General features: G+C 36.7%; 1 protein-coding gene across 6 annotated transcripts in view; it reads left to right on the top strand.

The window, feature by feature from the left end:
- NOX4 (NADPH oxidase 4) overlaps window positions 1-18,736 on the top strand; it is a 161,761-nt gene that overhangs the window by 102,437 nt on the left and 40,588 nt on the right. For all 6 annotated transcript variants that reach the window (XM_026015242.2, XM_072726154.1, XM_072726156.1 and 3 more), the window contains one exon: window positions 9,350-9,431. In XM_026015242.2, coding sequence (XP_025871027.1) covers window positions 9,350-9,431 — 82 coding nt within the window. The remainder of the gene's footprint in view (window positions 1-9,349; window positions 9,432-18,736) is intronic.

The following is an 18,736-nucleotide window of genomic DNA, read 5'->3' as shown; positions in this document are numbered from 1 at the left end:
AGTAGCTCTAATGGAATTGCAATTCTTTTGTTGTCTTGGCCTTTCCTTGTGATAAACAGGGCTGCCCTTGAGAATAAGAATCTTTTTTTATTCATAATGTGCGTCAAGTCATTGGTACTTAATAAAAGTTTATTGAGTGAGTGAGCAAATTAATAATGTATGATTTAATTGATATAAGTTCCTTCTGTCAAATATTAGTCTTACTCCAAATCTTAAATTTTGTGTCATTAGAGATTTTTGATATATAGCAGACAGCAAAAATTGTAGCAAAATTATTTACTTCATCTAGCACCTTGGATCAGAAGGACTTCTTTGGTTTCTTTGTTTCATTTTTTGAATAAAACCTTCCTGATTCTTTTTCTTTTTATTACCAACAGATCCAGGCGATGTTAGTTGTTCTTTCTGGACTCTCAGAGCATACATTTAGCACTTATTTATTTGTAGTGTACATATCTTTTTATAACATCTGTGTTTATTACTAGACCTTCAGTTTATTGAGGACCTAAATTGATGCCTGGTCAGTAGATGTTTGCTGAAAAAAGTAATTTTTAGATGTGCGTATTTTGTTTATATATTTACCTAGTACTTCTTAAATGTTTTGTGGAAAATTAATTTGTACCTTCTCTTTTAAGTGGTATGTGTATGTGTATGTATGTGTGTGTATTTGTCCATGTGCGTGTTGTATTTCTTCATTGGTGTTGTGATTTCCTTAGGAGGTGGAGTGGACAGTGTTATAAAAACTATAACATAGGAAATGTGAATGACAAATATCCTTGAAGACATGTTCATGTGTGTTATTGAGTGATAGTATACACATCTATCTTTTCAAAAATTATTACTTAGATAAGCACTATTGAAAATACAGGCTACAAAAAAAAAGAAAATACAGGCTATAGATAAAATAAAAGTTAACTTCTTTTTTTTCTTTCATCTCATATTCATAAGTGTATTCATTATTGATATACATGCTTATAGAGTTCTTAGATATATTGTAGATGAAGTTATCTACAGCATTCCAATCTGAATGCTGGAGAAGATTTATTATATATATATATTTAAATGTTTTATTTATTCATAAATAAATGCTGGAGAAGATTTATTATATATATATTTAAAGATTTTATTTATTCATGAGAGATACAGAGAGAGAGAGAGACAGAGAGAGAGAGGGAGGCAGAGACACAGGCAGAAGGAGAAGCAGACTCCATGCAGGGAGCCTGATGTGGGACTCGATCCCAGGTCTCCAGGATCAGGCCCTGGACTGAAGGTGGCACTAAACTGCTAAGCCATCCAAACTGCCCAGATTTATTATATATTATAGATTATCAGCTTCTTAACTAAATTCCCCTAAAGGATTTTTTTCAATGTGGCTTTGAGAAATTCACTGGTGATAGGCATTCCAGAACCCTTTAAAAAGCTCTGTGGTGACTATTTGTAGACCAAGAATGACAAGTGAGAGAGGCTCTTGTTAGAGTGGGCTTCTTGAATTCAGGGGATATGATGAGGTCCCTGAGAGGCAAAGGCTGAGAGACCATGCATAACTGATAAAGTCAGGATGGCTGGAACAGTTTCCCATTAGATTGACCTATAGAGATCTTCAGTGTTGACTAACTGACCATGACATCCTTGGGATTTCAAATAGATGGACAACCTACTAAAGTCTTATTTGATTTACACTAAGGAGAAGAAAACTCTAGGGTGGGCAAACAGGCATAATCTGAATCATCTCAATACAGAGTGCAGCCCTTCTTCCAATTCCCAGACTTGTGTCAGCTAATAGATCCTGAACTGTCTTTAATAAATGGATAGTCAGGTCCCTTTGAGAAAAAGGCCCTTCTACATGTCAAAATTAAATTGTACAATGATCCTCTTATGATTTGGCAGGGTGAGTGCATGGGTGAAAGGGAAATATTCAACTTTTGGGGAACTAAACTGACTCAAATGTGACATTATATACTGAGGTACCAAAATATTACTGTAGTAGGCCAGTAACAGTCAGGGCTTATGAGAAGTTAATGGAGTTTCAGCTTATGTGTGTATTACCATAGGTCCACTGGGTACCTGAATCCACCCCAATTCCAGAATGCATGATTGGAATAAATTCTGAGCCACTGTCAGAATCCTTTATCTATATAATCTCCTTTTTCTCCTGCTTTCATGAGCTTTTTCTAGTTTACTCTTGATGCTTTGTATTTTTAGGTAGAAGGGAATATTTCCCATGTTTTATTGTTAGTCGGAAGTTTATTTCATCATCTGTGCCTTTGTTTCCTTATTGAAGTCCAGCAGTTAGACCTTGTTCTTCTGTGTTTGTATAAAAATTATTAAAGGTGTGTCTTTGAAAACCTCACTAACCAGAATATGGTCTTTACCAGCTTATTTTCTTCCCTGCCATTCCCTTTCTAAAAGAGAAGACTGTCTTTTAGAACTATTATTGTATTTTTGTGATAGAGTCAAGGACATGGTGGGTGGAAATGGCTAAAAGAGAGGTGAGAAAGAAGAATTTTCTTTGGAATGATTGATTTTCATTTAAAAATGAGAAAGAACAGGAAATTGAATACAGAGAGGAAAAACAGGAAAGAAAAAGAGAAATGAAATACTTGCCTATCTTTCCTAACTTCAGCTAGAGATCCTTGGGATATAAAAGCTGCCTTGCAGTAGAGAACGTTGAGGTATACATCAATGGAAGGAGTGTAAGAGAGAGTGTAAGATGTTTGTGGACAGTTAGAACATGTTCTCTAATTTGTTTTTGAGCAGTAATATAAAATTAAAATTGCCTTATTATTATCTTTGGATGACTAGCCAATCTGTAACTTGGCATTGTGCATAGAAACAGGGCCACCCAGATGGATCCCAGTGAATGTCAAGCTCATTTCTTTTTTCATAACCTTGATCACCTACTGGACCTTCAACCTATTTATGTCTTAAATTATCATTGTTGTGCGTAGTTTTCCTAAAATAATGAGTAACTTGTGAACTAGATGCTGATTCATCATCAATAGATTTGAACATTTTCATGTGTTCAGTGAAATCATTATAGCCTTCAGGCCATATGACAAATATTGACAAATATTTTGTTCAAGGTACATGTTCAACTTTTTTTTTTAAAAGTAAAACAAATTTGCATTTACTTTATTAATTTTTATATTATCTAGTTTCTTACTGTTGAAATGATTTATTGTGCTTCATGAAAAGGACAAAATCAGAGTGGCTGCTCTGTACACTTGAGGTTGGAGTGTTTAACTCTAGTTCCTATATAATTCTCATATCAACCTAAATTATAGTTTTCTAATTTCTTGCTGACAATATCTCCCAAAGGCTTGATGGCTGTGTGCATCTCGTGGACGATAGCACAGGGCCCACTGCCACTGGCTAGTATACCAGGTCACCGGCAGGGTACTTCTTTCTTTCACCACCAGCCTAGATTGAATGGTGTTACTTGGCCCAAGGTGTGTGTCTCTGGGAGTACTTCATTTTTACAATGGGCATTTGTCCTTAAAATGAAGGTGTTAGTTATGTTATTCCTGGAAGGGGCTAGAAAAGAAATTTCTTTATTCTGATTTAACTACATGTACATGCATCTCACCCTGTAGTAGCAGAACATGGCAGAAGCCCTGAGTGCAAAGTGGAGGTCTAGCAAGCCCATCTGTTGCAGGTTGAGTTCGCCAGAAACAGAGTCTGAGAAGCAATTTATGAATTTGTAATGCTTATTAGGTATTAACACCCCTGAAGGGAGAAGAAGGGATGTGGGATTGGGTTGAGGAAGAAGTTGAACCACTGTGCAGACTCAACAAAGCCTTGACAAAACTGATGGGAAGCTCTGGAGCAAATATTGCCTATCAGTGTTGCCTCTGTAAAGCTAAAATATCCCTGCCTTGTCTAGCCACTGGCTTTGAGCTGTTCTGGGAAAGTCATTTATTTCCCTTGCGTCTGAGGTAGAACATGATGTAACAGCTGGAGGCTACCTGCTGATTGTACTCTCCACAACTGGATGACAAGTGACAAGTACCTTAAGTAAGATTCTGAGATAAATACTGAATTGAGCAGGATGCTAACAAGCGTGAACTAGAACTGTCCCAGGCAAACCAAGATGTATGGCCACCTTCCATATCAGTGGCTTTGGTGAGATTCTTTTCTTGTCCTTAAGGACATATGCACTTAAGTGCATATGCACTTTAAACAATTCAAAGGTGAAAGGTGGCTTAAAGATCACTGAACTCATCTCACTCTCACTCATTTGTCAGTTGACAAAAGGAATTAAGAACAGAGGCAGGAGTAGATGGGGGACCTTAGACTTTCTGACAACCAATTCAGTATCTTTCTTATTAAAACTTGTTGCTTCTAAGTACTGCAAACTATATATAGTAAAGCAAGATTCATCCTTTGGTATACCCCATATCATGCATGCTTACTTATAATGTTGCCTGTATTATGAGATAACCTTCAAGTCTTTCTTGTAAAATAATAGAAATATTATAGTGAAATCATTTACAGATTTTGTATGAAAACTAAGAGCAAAGTTTAAGTCTTTAATGAGTCTCCTTAATATCCCTTAAGGGCTTTGTTTTAATGCTTTTGAAGAAAAATTAAAACTGACAAATCAAGTGTAATATGAGCATTAAAAGAAAGAGGAGAAAATTTGTATCTATTAATAAAAATCTCAGTAACTTCTTACCAGGTTTTTTAGAGCAACATTATCACTCTTTAGAGATGTTTTATTTGGTTTTCTTTCCTTGCCCATGATAATATAATACTTAAAGTGTTTAAAATATTCATTTCCATAGTGGACTATGGAGAAGCAAAGGTAAGGACAGGGGATTACCTAGAAAGAAAGAGTAACTTGGAATTGGCAAAACCTTGACAGAGTTCTTCCAGCAAACAGCAGTTGTTTCTTGGGTTCTTACTGAAGACACCCATTAGGTGGCTATGATCACATCTTTAGATGCAAAAGACTTTTGGATTATAGAAGGATGGCATCATCTTTTTGTTTTCTTGACTGCCTTTAATTAATTTCTTTCTTCCTTTTTTTATACTGGTAGGGAGAAGATTTTATTTTATTTTCATCTCAGAAATGTATTTGCATACTGGCCTTTTGTTATGCAAATTATTGCATTTGTTATATTCTGCGTTTGTATTTTTGTTTTTAAATATATTTATAAAAGATTTTATTTAAGAGAGAGTAAGAGCGTACAAGTAGAGGGAGCAACAGAGGGAGAGGCAGAAGTAGACTCATCATTGAGTGGGGAGCTCCATGCAGGGTTTGATCCCAGGGTCCTGGGATCATGACCTGGGCCAAAGGCAGCCACTTAATCAACTGAACCACCCAGAGGCCCCTCCATTCTGCATTTGGGGGAGGATTACAAAATGGACATTTTTCACAAAGAGAAAGGTAAAGAATTGAGTCACAATAAATGTACCAAAAAGTTTGAATTCAAATTGGAAAGGTTATTTTACTTTTCCCATCTTTGATTTTAAATAATTAAATGTATTGTCTCAAAATTGATTGTCCAGAGAGCCCAAATTAGTGTAATCATGTGTAGTATGCCATCCAGTCTGATAGCCTCACAGTCTTTTGGTTGATTGAATGAGAGAAGGGAAGAGTGGGTGAAAGTCTACAAAAGCTTATTTTAATTAAGATCTATCCCCGACTGGTAGACAATCATGTTCAGACATTATCTCATCATTAGTCAACTCATCAAAATATCACTTTTCAGAAAATCCTCCAGTTCTTTTCAGTGGCTTTAATGAAATTATTCTAAGAGCCTAGGGAAAGGATTGTGATCTAGCGTTCAGATAACTGCCATTTTCTTAAGAAATAGATAGGAGAGTAGGAGACTCTAGTCTCCAAAAGCATTAAAATAGGAGACTTTGGGTCTCCTAAGAAAGCAGATCATCTGGTGTGATATTTGCTGCAAGAGAAGAAGTATTATTTTAAAAATCCTACTACTTAAGAAACACCAGTTTATTTTGGTCTTTTTCCCAACATCAGATAAACAATAGGATGTTTATTAATTCGTTGATAGGCAGAAATCTAGGAGACTTAAAAGGACCAATGTAAGAATTATAAACAACTTTTCATTTACTTGGGTTTTTCTAAGGATAATTTTTATCATTTATTTTTATTCTCATAAAGTAAACAATCATCCTACCTTTATGGGATAGAGTTAATTGTGCATATTTAGAAATTTATGAAATTAATGATAAAAATAAACATTTTAAAAGGACATATTTTCTGTTTGTGTTTTTTTTTCTTGACATTCATGATAGCTACTGAAGGATCTTAATGTTTGTTTAGTGTTGCTTGCATTTATGATATTCAGATTAAAAGATGCATCAAGTGTAAGAATATTCATTATAGATTTCATAGTTGGGTAGCTTTGCAAATAATATCTTATATGCTACTTTTGCTCTGTGTGTGTATGTGTGTGTGTTAAAGCCTATCAATATAATGTTATCTCCAGAGATTATCTTTCAGATTTACAATCACATTATTTATGATTATATAAACAGGGAAGAACCTCCATTTATGGTTGTTTGCATTAAGAATTCTGATTTTTCTTTGCATTTTAAATCAGTTTGAGAATTACTCCAATAAAACTTTAACTTGTATTTTTAGCACCCAGCAATATATTATATTCAATATAGTTGTTTGATTGAACAGTTCTTTCTTTACTTGATATATAAAGCTCATGTTTGCTGTTGGGTTTTGGCTCTATTTTTCAAGATTTGTTGGAAAGTCATAAGTGGAGGGGGGAAAAGGAAAAGGAGAAACACTACATATCACTCCATTAATGAAATGCTACCTAAATTGAAAAATCGACTGAAAGACAAGGGTCATATTGGAAGAATTTACAAGTCATTTCATTGATATAAGCATTCATTCTGCTCATTAAAAATAGCATAGTATATCAGTCAGTATAATTTAATTTTTAAAAATAGGAATTCAATGAGTAAGTGTACTTGAAGGAGAAAAATAAATTATGCTTTCTTAGATCTATGGGCTTAGAGTACAACCAGCTCTCTTAGGATTTTCTTAGCTACTTCCTGCGTGTACTATAAGAACGTCCGAGTGGTGATAACAAGCAGCAGAGTCAGCTAAATACCTGATTCAGTACATTTTAATAAATATAAGGATAAATCCCCATCCTGCTTCTCAGCATACTTTGTAACAACTGTGTTCACAAATGTTTAACATCTGGCTGTTCAGTAACTGGGAAGTGGCAATTGTCATCAACTGCCGAGAAGTATTTTGTGAAAATTATTCATCTTCAGTTCTTGATGAATCGATTTACTGCAGCTTGGAGTTTTGGCTTTGCTCCCTCTCTCTCAGCCTGACGATGTGACCCTCTCAAGGCTGGAGCTTCAGTACCCTTGCTTTTCATGGTTGATAGATGACCAGTTGGGCTTTTCTGGAAGGTGTTATGATTAACCTTTACAATTTTCTTTATGCAGTAAAAATGGAAATATCATTTCAACAATATTTATCTAGCATTTTAATAGGTGTCAGATAATGTTCTATATCCTGGTGGTGCAATACCCATCTACTAGAAGGACAAGAATAGGTGGATACACAATCATATGTAACAATAAAAATGTAGTACCTAGTTCTGGAAATATGGGATCAGCATCAGAGTGATAGACCACTCTGTTATGCGGTACAACTATTTCTAAAGTAGAACTGAGAATTCTTCCTTCCTCCACATTCTTATTCTCCCTTAGCCCCACATTTCCTTTCTCTCTCCCCTCTCTCCTTCCCTACCTTCTTCTCTCCCTTCTTCTCTTCCTCTTCCTTTCCGTCCTTCTTTCATTATGAATTTCATAAGCATGGAATTTTTATTAGTCAAAGCTTTGGTTTGTGGGCTAATGTCATCATGGAATGATCTCTGGTCCACATTCATTCATTTACTCCTTTATGATGCTATAGATATATTTTATATACATATCTATGTTTCATATAGATATGAAATAACAATTATGACCTACCTGTTGCTTTTCTTCTATTTCATCTTCTTACCTCTTCTAAAAGATAACCATTATCCTGGATTGTGTATAGTAATTCTTTTTTTTCATTGGTTACCTTTGTTTTGTATGTAACATTTCTAAACAATACATTACTTGGTTGTTTTTAAACTAACAAATGCCATTTTTCTGTATGTAATCTACTAGTATTTTTTTTCCACTCACCATTTTACTATATTTTTATTTGTAACTGAGTTTAGTTTCTTTTTTTAAAAATTCAGTTTCACTTCAATTAATATTCCTTTGTGTGTATGTGTTGCAAATTGTCCATTCTCCTGTTGATGGGCAATTGTGATTTCTCTTTATGTTGTAACAGACAGTGCTGTTATGAATATTCTTTTACTGGCTGCCTAAGACATTATGTGAAAGTTTCTGCAGAGTGTATACCTGGGAATGGAAATATTGGCTCATAGGTATACAGAGATTAAACTTAGAACATAATCGCAAATTGTTTTCTAAAACTATTGTACCAACTTGTATTGCCTATATGAGAGCTTACATTGATCCACATCCTCTTTAATACTTGATCTTATGGGATTCATTTCTGTCAATCAAATGTCACGTAATATGAATGCTAACGGTATGTGGCTTGGATTTGCACTTCTCAAGATACTAATGAGATTGTGCATCTTTTAGGTATATTTATTGGTCATAAGTATTTCCTCTAATCTTTCAATTATAAGATTTTACTAGTCTATACTAATGAATACTTTTTTAAATTTTTTTTTTATTTGTTTATGATAGTCAGAGAGAGAGAGAGAGAGGCAGAGACACAGGCAGAGGGAGAAGCAGGCTCCATGCACTGGGAGCCCGACGTGGGATTCGATCCCGGGTCTCCAGGATCGCGCCCTGGGCCAAAGGCAGGCGCGAAACCACTGCGCCACCCAGGGATCCCCATGAATACTTTTTAAAAACATCTTATTTATTTATTCGTGAGAGAGACAGAGGGAAAGAGAGAGAGAGAGGTAGTGACATAGGCAGAGGGAGAAGCAGGCTTCCTGCGGGGAGCCTAATGTGGGATCACGCATCAGGACCCAGGGATCATGCACGGAGCCAAAGGCAGACGCTCCATAGCTGAGCCACCCGGGCATCCCTAATGATACTTTTTATTTTTGCATTGGCAGTTGTTGCAATATCTTAATCTTAAAAAGATATAGTCATTAAAATGAAATAGACATATTTTAGTACTATACAAAATGATGGGCACATTTCTAATAACAGATGTACAATCAAAATAGTTGAAAAATTAAAACAATAGGTAATAATTGCATTTTGAAATTATTTTCATGACCTTTATTTTTTCATAACCTGATGTTTATTTTTCTTTTGACAGAAAGGTTTCGAGATTTACTACTTCCTCCATCTAATCAAGACTCTGAGATTCTGCCTGTTATTCAATCAAGAAAGTATCCCAAGTAAGAACTATGAATTCTCTGGGTATTGAGAAGGGGATGGGTGTAGTAATGGGAGAGATTTGGGAAGGCAATACCAAAATATTTTCTTTGTAAGATTTTGTGAAAAAGCTAGAATACCCTGACTTAATTAAGTAGGCATCTCCTGCACCATAATGTCTCCAGCTCCTCACAGCTGGGTCAGAGCAAAAAGACTTGCCTGCAGGACAGCCCTGCCATGACTAGGAGTATTTGCAGAGTGCAGACTGTAAGTTAATTGCATTGGTGTCTGATTGTGCTTCTTTTTGCTTGATTCTGTATCAAGAGAGACAGGTATGTTGTGGGTGATCCCTCACCTGGTTTCCTGTTTTTTAGACTTTGAATGCAAAGGATTCATTCATATTGTAATAAATGGTTTTCAAATAACCATATGTTAGATATGATTTTAGTAATTTCTATATATTCCTCTTTACTATCTTTATAATTATGGGAAGTGAAATCTCTTGACCATTTCTTATACGGGTAGACCTTTTCTTCTCTTAGATGCCACAAGTATATTTATGGATTGAAGAAATATACCTTCATCTTCCCAGAAAATAAGGAAGTAGTAGATTTTTATTAGGCATCCTTTTCCCTAAAAGCTGATGGATACTGAGAAGCTTGGATCACTCACTACTTGAAGCAGTTTACTTCATGAATGTCTGACTCTATTTACTATCTAGTATACAACAAGCTGAAGAAGGAATCAATTGGTATGTGATATAGAAAAGGAAGGTCACCAACTTCAAGAACTAGAGCTTGGTTTATACATATTTCATCAAAACCAATCACTGTGTTAAATGACTCATTCTTTGACTGGCTTGGCAGTTTGTTCAAGTATCCACTGAACTTCACTTTCTAGAATAATTTTTTCCCTAATACTTAGCCTTGATGATATTTACTTACCTCTGATAAAGAAAATAAGTACAGAATCTGAATTCTCTACTCATTGTATTGATATTAATCCAGATTTAATCTCTAGAAATAATCTTCTAGTCCTTTCATGGGGACCCTCCTGAGGGACATACAAAGCCTGGACAGCATTCCATGCAAATATTACTTTTTATGGCAGGGAGCATGGAGGAGCCTGAAGAGATTGACACACGTCTCTCAGTATTTTTGCCCCCAGCTGCTGTTTGCAGAGGCCAGTGATGCCTGCTCTTCTGCCTCTTAGGCTTACTCTCCCCTGATAACTTTGCTTGAAGAGGGGAATCACAGCTTCTCAGATTACCCATCGGTAATATTTTTCCAACTATTTCTCTAGGTTTCCTTAGCTATGTGTTCTTACATGTATCCTTCTTGCTCATAGGCTACTTTTCTGATAGGGATGTGATTCATTCTGATACTTAACAGAGATACCGATACCGTGTGACAGTCCTTTGTCAGTGTTTTATCCTTAGGGTAATTTTTTTTTGTTTGTTTTGTTTTTTGGGGGCCATCTGTGGCCTAATAGAATAAAAGTCATCCATTGATACCACATACACCATGTTGTGGTAAGAGTACAGACTATGAAGCAGACTGCCTTACCAGCTGTACTTTGTGACTTGGGTCACCTAATCCTCTTTGCTTCAGTTTCTACCTATAAAGAGAAGGACAGATAATAAGAGCTACCACTCAGGGGTGTTATGAAGATTAAATAAATTAATGAACACAAAAATATTTAGAACTGCGCTTGACACATAACAATACTTCATTCTAGCTGCAAGTGTTATTATTCATTTAAAATTGCAAATAGCATTAACTAGACTTGCATGTTTTCAAACACCTTTAGGAAATGGCTTGTTCATTGTTCTTAGAAGATAACTCCTATCAGGATACTTTTGTCAACCTGCCCTTAATAATATTTGGGGAAGAACTATTTATTTAATATTTCTAAATTATTGCTAGATGCTGATGTGAAGCACTGCTTTGGTGACCACTTAACATCATTATGAATTGCAACTTTCCAAACTACCTAATGAAAGGTTTCTGGATCTGAATATATTTATATAAAAATTCTGTATGAAATATGATTGGTTTATTTAGGTTATAGAATATTAAGTATTTGCATCCTCCCATTGCCCATATAATGTCTAGTTTGGGAGTATAATTTTAGGAGGTGCTGATAGAACAGAGAAAGAATAATACAATTCTATTTGCATTGCCTAAAGGGTGTTAAATTGGTCCAGGGAAGAGCATGAGGATAGGAGCAACAACTCTGGGCATGTAAGTAATGCCCATGTAGAGAATACTATGATAGAAGAGACAGTTGTATAAAGAGTCAGTCAATAATTATAAGTGGGCAGGTATTTGTGTCTGTCTAGACCTGATTTAAGCTATTTTTGGATTATTCCTGGTTTTAAATATTCTCATTTAGTCTCTCATGAGAGACTCTTAAATATACTATCTTGTATTCATTGCTGAGGATAACTTTAGGTCAAGGAATATGTCATTTCATGACATGCAAACATTTCTGGAAAGCTGAAAATTTAATCAGATCATTAGTATTTGTTGCTCTCATTCACAGTGTAATAACCTATTTATATTGAGATTTTTCCCTCATTTTTCTGCTTGTTTTACTGACTCACTGAATATAGATTCTGTTAGTGAGAAATGTTTTAAGAATTAAAATATGGTTTAAGAAGAAACTTATTTGCCCTGTATTATACAGTGATGTTTATATAAGCATAGTATAGCTGACCTTCTTAAAGTGAGACTCACTCTATAAGCTGGTAAATGAATGGTGGTTATTGGATTGAGGGGGAGGATCTCTAGTCAACATATTGTCCCTATAATCTCAGGCATCTGGTTATCAAGAGACACTTAATGGATAATGAAACAGGGAAAAGAGTGTATGTTATTTAGGGGAAAAATGTTCATGAAGAAGAGAACTGACCAGTTCTTGAAATGTGTGTGTTTTAATAGAGCACCATTAAAAAAAAAATGTTCCCTGCTGGGAAACATTGTTCTAAAATATAATAATGTTCATTAATCATATTCTCACATTTGTGATCTTGCATTTGACCTATTGCCAAAGCCAGGCACATCCATTCTCATCAAGATGTATTTGAAGATTGCATCATGAAAATTTTTGGAGCATGAATAGGTGTGATCATTGTCAGAAAGAGGTGATTGAAAAGAAGAAAATGAATGTATACTTAATGCAAATAAATGTTGTTGATTCATAGGTTAGAGGAAATAAGTAGAGATAATGAAACTTAAGTTTTTTGCTCATTTATTAGCTGATGTTGCTGTTAATAACTTTGAAGCATTTAGGTTTATAATGTATTTAAACTAGAGGGTAGCTATAAATATTCTTATCCTTGTGAATACAGCTTGGAGATGAAAAGTGGTTGAAGACATTTGGCAAAATTTTGTTCGCAAATGACTTGCCACCATTTTAGCAATTAGGCCAGCAACACATGATCTGGTGGCTCTGGAAGTTTAATCATAATATGTCTAAAAATATTGTGAAAATGTAGGAATAAAATGTTGAATATCTTTATTTGGTTTTCATGAAGATCAAGTTCCCTGGAATGCTTAATCTTAGAATTCTTTAGGGAAAAGAATATTATTTATGATAAAATTCATAATTATTCCTCTTTGACGTGGTTTACCACCAAAGGATAATCTTAGTTATTTCGACAATAGAAGCAATGCCTCAACCCATTCTCAGTTCCAATGGACTGCTTAAAAATGGCTTCAAACATTGATATCAGGTGATATACCTAAACTGCAAAGCCTCAGAAGACTTTTCCAGATTTCATCTATTCTCCAACTAGTCTTCCTTTCTCTTTCTAAAGAAAAATTTGGATTCCTCTTCTTCCAGAGGCCTCTCTCTCTTTCTCTCTCTAATAATTTTTGTTCAGTCCGTATGTGTGTAATATATTTGTCACTGGAACTAAGTTATTCCTATTCATAATAAAAACACTTAGCACTTAACACTTTCTACATTCCACAATTGTGTTATATATATATGTATTATTTCATTTAGTATTTGTCATTTCCCTATGAGTTAGGTAGTACAATTTCCCCAGTTGTACAGATTTTACATATTACAGGATTTAAAAGGGTTAAGTGACATATCCAAAGTCATATGGAAGAGCTGGGTCCCAAATATAAGGCCTGCTTGGCCCCCAAATTATACCTAACTGTGTTATCCTACCTCTCATTCATCCATCTGTCCATTTCTCCATTAATCTATTCTTCAAATACTTATTGAACACTTACTGTGCACTAGAATCAGTCACAATTACTGAGAATATGAAAATAATTAGTGCATAGCTATAACTTTGAGGAACCTAGAGTCCAGAGGGGGAAAAGCAGAAGCAGACTTTAATGAAGAAATTAATCATAGCACTGTGGTAAGACTTATAGATAAATGCACTGAATTCAGAGGGAAAAGAGAAGAGAAAGTGTCTTCCTGTGTAGGTAATTCATGTAAAGTTTAATTTTCCCTTGGGGTTTAATTATGACAAGTGCTACTGGAACAGGTGAAGAGGCTTTTTAGCTAGAACAAAGAGCATAGCAGCATACTGAGCCATGGAAGCGGGTTGTTCATTGAGACATCACCTGCAAGTATTCTGGCCGAAAAATCTTTGTATGCATGTGTGTGTGTATGCACACATGTACAGGTACATGCATTGTGTACGTGCATATGCTTCTACATATACACACACTAAAGGGCTGGGACATAAAGAGAAATGAGGGCAGGGGCCACTCCATGAAGGACCTGGATTTGCCATTCAAAGGAGCTTGGCTTTTGTTGTGAAGACAGTGGAGCATCCTGAAAACTTTAAGCATAGGAGCAAAATCATTAGATTCTCATTTTCATAGTTTTATCATGGAGCCAGAGAGCAACATGAGGCACTGCATGGGGCCAGGACACTAGCTAGTTGGCAATTTAATATTCAAGAAGGTGATGAGAAAAGATCGATTCCATGGTAATAATAATAAGGAAAAGCAGGTAGAGATTTGAGAGTTTTAGGAGGCATGTGACATGAATGTCATGACTACTGGGCAGAGGGCAGGAGGATGAAAAGGGAGGGTCGGGAGAAGAAGGAGTTCAAAGAAGGATTTCAAGTTTTTTCATTTGGGTCACATCCCACATTACAGGTCCCATGACTAGGGACAAGTAGCAGGTCTCTCTGAGCATCATCCTTTTTTTTGGGGGGGGTCTACTTCAATATAGGTAATAATAGTGCTACAGGAAAACCTCCCTTTTGCTTTTACTCTCACATGCTATTCTTCTGACACCAGATGTGGGGTGTGGTTTTTCACACACCAACAATTTCTTCAATACCAGCTGGATGTCTTACAATTGAGCTCAGTTCTTAACACTAACCAGAGTTAGTGCAGACCCCACAGGTGAAGGGCTCGGTCCCAAAAGACTGTCCACCCCTGTTTCAAATGCCAATCACAGGTAGTAAGTAGGTCCTCAATTGACCCACAATTCCTGTCCAAATTGGCTACAAATAAAAAATTCCCACAACTTCCTCCTTGGATTCAGTCATTTGCTCGAACAGCTTATGAAACTCAGAGGTATTTTATGGATTTACTATGTAGTAAGGAATATGATAAAAGATATAGATCAACATGAACAGCCAGATGAAGAGATACATAGGACAAGATCTAGAAGGGTCTTGAGTGCAGGAGCTTCTGTCACCATGGAGTTGTGATGCATCACCCATCTGGCCTATAGATGTGTTCACTAACCTGGAAGTTCTCTGAACCCCATAACATTGGGGTTTTTATGGATGTTTCATCACAAAGGCATGATTGATTATTAATTTCCTTTCCAGCTCCTCTTCCCTCTCCAGAAAATAGAGGATAGAGTTAAATGTCCCAAGCTTTTAGTAATAGCCTAGTCTGTATGTATGTATGTTTCTTTCTTTCTTTCTTTCTTTCTTTCTTTCTTTCTTTCTTTCTTCTTTCTTTCTTTCTTTCTTTCTTTCTTTCTTTCTTTCTTCTCTTCTCTTTCTTCTCTTTCTTTCTTTCTTTCTTTCTTTCTTTCTTTCAAGATTTATTTATTTTGGAGAGTAAGAGCAAGAAAGCAAACGAGTGCACAGGGGGAGGGGGGAGGGGCTAGAAAATCTCAAGCAGACTCCCCATAGAGCACAATGAAGGACTCCAACACACTACCCTGAGATCATGACCTGAGCCAAAGTGAAGAGTCAGATGCTTAACCAATTGAGCCACTCAGGCACCCCTGGCTTGGTGTTTCTGGAGAGCAGCCCCTATCCATGATCCTTCCAGGAGTTACCTCATTAGAACAAAAAAAGTTCCCATCACCCAGGAAATTTCAAAGATTTTGGATCTGAATTCTGTGTCAGATGCATCTACCACTCAGAAAATTACAAAAGTCTTAGGAGCTGTGTGTCAGGAACCAGGGGCAGAGACCAATATAACTATTTCTTATTATTTTACAAGAAGCTTCCTTCTAATATTGCTTTGATGAATGCACAGTGCCTAGCATAATTTTACTTTGTAAGACTTTGTGATCATTCAGTAAAATGATGTAAAGTGTCTGCCTCTTGGAAATGTGAATTTTTACCACCATCCTCATTCTCAGCTCTCTTCTGCCTTTTCTCTCTTTTTTTTTTTTAATTTTTATTTATTTATGATAGTCACAGAGAGAGAGAGAGAGGCAGAGACACAGGCAGAGGGAGAAGCAGGCTCCATGCACCGGGAGCCTGATGTGGGATTCGATCCCGGGTCTCCAGGATTGCGCCCTGGGCCAAAGGCAAGCACCAAACCACTGCGCCACCCAGGGATCCTTTTTTTTTTTTTTTTTTTTTTAAATTTATGATAGTCACACACAGAGAGAGAGAGAGAGGCAGAGACACAGGCAGAGGGAGAAGCAGGCTCCATGCACCGGGAGCCTGATGTGGGATTCGATCCCGGGTCTCCAGGATCGCGCCCTGGGCCAAAGGCAGGCACCAAACCGCTGCGCCACCCAGGAATCCCTCTTCTGCCTTTTCTCAAAGCTAGGCCTTACCTTCAGGGCAGGGGAAAGTTTCTAGCACATGGTCTGCCTTGGTGTCTTTAGTCCAGTCTAGAGCCTACCAGAAGGGACACGTTGTTCTGCCTGACAAAGGTGGCTCTGTACAGTTTCCACAGTCATGGCTACACATCATGTTCTTCCAATATACCTAATATTTTAGTATTGCTTTTTATTAAAGCATTATTATTTCTCATCCTCTTATCCCTAAGCTTAGATTTTGTTTTGTATAGTAGGTGATATTCCAGTACCTGTCTTGCAAGAGATCTAATAAGCTGATGTTCTGACTAGAGTATGGAATGCAGTAATGAGGATGCCCAGTTCTTTGGATATTTGCAAAGGTACACAAGCAAGAATTAAGCTGGTCTCTCAGTAGGTTGTAAGTTCCAACCTCTGGGCTGCCATTCACATGTAGAAACCCTGCCATCAGGACTGCAAAAGCCGAGTGGACCACCCAAACCCACAAACAATCCTACAAAAACTGAGGTAGTCCTGAAGTCATAAAGACTGGCTCAGCCACATAATATGTCAAGAAAATGTTAGTGCAAAGCTAGTAGGAAAACAAGGATGCTTCAGTGCTGAGTGAGAGAATAGCTTATCCTGAACTCAAGTAAAACCTGGTTCATGGATAGGGCCAAGAGGAACCTATAGCTGGAAGACCAGGCAGCTGAGATCTCAAAACAAGCTGAGAAAGTGAGCACTTCTAGGGAGTAAGGTAGGCATGCATGATTCTCTAGCCTTTGAGAGCCAACTGCTTTATTTGTTCTGCCTACTTTCTCTAATATCACACATCTTCTCAGACAGCAGTTGTTCTATTTTGGAATTGTTATTTGTTTATTGGTTTGGTTTGACTCAGAGATTGTCAGGTGAGAGAAAGTGACCAGAAGTTCTTCCTTTGTTATGAATCTTAAAAATCCCTCCTTAACTTCCTTGGACTGGAACTGCCTTCTTTATGCATAGGTGTATCAAGTCATAAATTTTAACAATATGGAATTCCTTATCAAAGGGTTTTTTTCTTTGCATACCCTAAATTAATTAGTGACTTCCATTTTTAAGGTCTCCACTGAATAATTCAGAATTTTAAGAAACAAATAGCAAAGTGATTTTTAAAGTAGTATTGCTTTTATTTATGCAGGAGATTGCATTAAGTAATAATCACACATTAATTACAGAGATTTCTTAATCCTTTGCTAGTAAAGTTTCTTTCCTTAAGTTGTTCCTAAAGTCCAAACAAGGAGCAACTGGGTGGCTCAGTGGGTTCAGCATCTGCCTTTGGCTCAGTTCATGGTCTTGGGGTCTTGGGTCCTGTGTCAGGCTCCCTACTCTGGGGAATCTTCTTTTCTCTCTCCCTCTGCTCTGCACTCATATGCTGTCTCTCTTTCTCTCTTACTCGTGCTCTCTCTCTCAAACACATAAATAAATCTTCTTAAAAGTTCTTTTAAAAAAGTCTAAACAAGGACATCTGGGTGGCCCAGCAGTTTACCATCTGCCTCTGGCTCAGGGCATGATCCCGGGATCTAGAATCGAGTCCCACATTGGGCTCCCTGCGGGAAGCCTGCTTCTCCCTCTGACTGTGTCTCTGTCTCTCTATGTCTCTCATGAATAAATACATAAATCTAAAAAAAAAAAAAGTCCAAACAATGTGGACCACCACCTACAACTCCCACGAAGTCTTAACTTAAATGTTAAGGGGTTACCTTGATCAACATATTCAAAATCACCACCTGTACTGGCTCACTCCCCACCCTTATTTTCTTCTTTACCAGCAACATAAATACAACATGGGATGTTGTTAGAAACACAAATTCTCAGACCTCAGCCCAGACTTACTGACTCAGAAAATCTGGGAGTGAGGCCCAGCACTCTGTGTTTAACAAACTTTCTAGAAAATTATCTTGCCCACTAACATTTGAGGACCATTAGAGCAAGATGGAAAGATTTTGAAGACCATCTCAGGCTTTTTAACTCCCTCCACACTTCTTGGTATTTTTACTGATATGATTGTCTCCTGGGAGTGAAATGGTCTAAAACTGAGACACCATCCTCTCCAGAGAAACAGTTCATGACATTCATCCTTGTCTCAGATGAAAGTAGAATTGTTATATGAAGGATGGCCCTGAACTCTTTTAGCCTGAAAAGGAAGGTTTTCCCGGAGTTCTTTGACACAGTGTGCCTTTTTCAGACTTTATTCGCCTCTCTGAATTATACCTAACCAAAATAACTTACAATGACTGTAATGGTTATGTTTTATTCTTCTAGGGTTTTATTGTTTCCAAAGCACTTCCATGTGTGGTATTTTGTCTTTTATATC

This window comes from Vulpes vulpes, chromosome 11 (assembly GCF_048418805.1).
Source record: "Vulpes vulpes isolate BD-2025 chromosome 11, VulVul3, whole genome shotgun sequence".
Classification (NCBI taxonomy): Eukaryota; Metazoa; Chordata; class Mammalia; order Carnivora; family Canidae; genus Vulpes; species Vulpes vulpes.
This window is presented reverse-complemented; position numbering and strand designations above follow the sequence as displayed.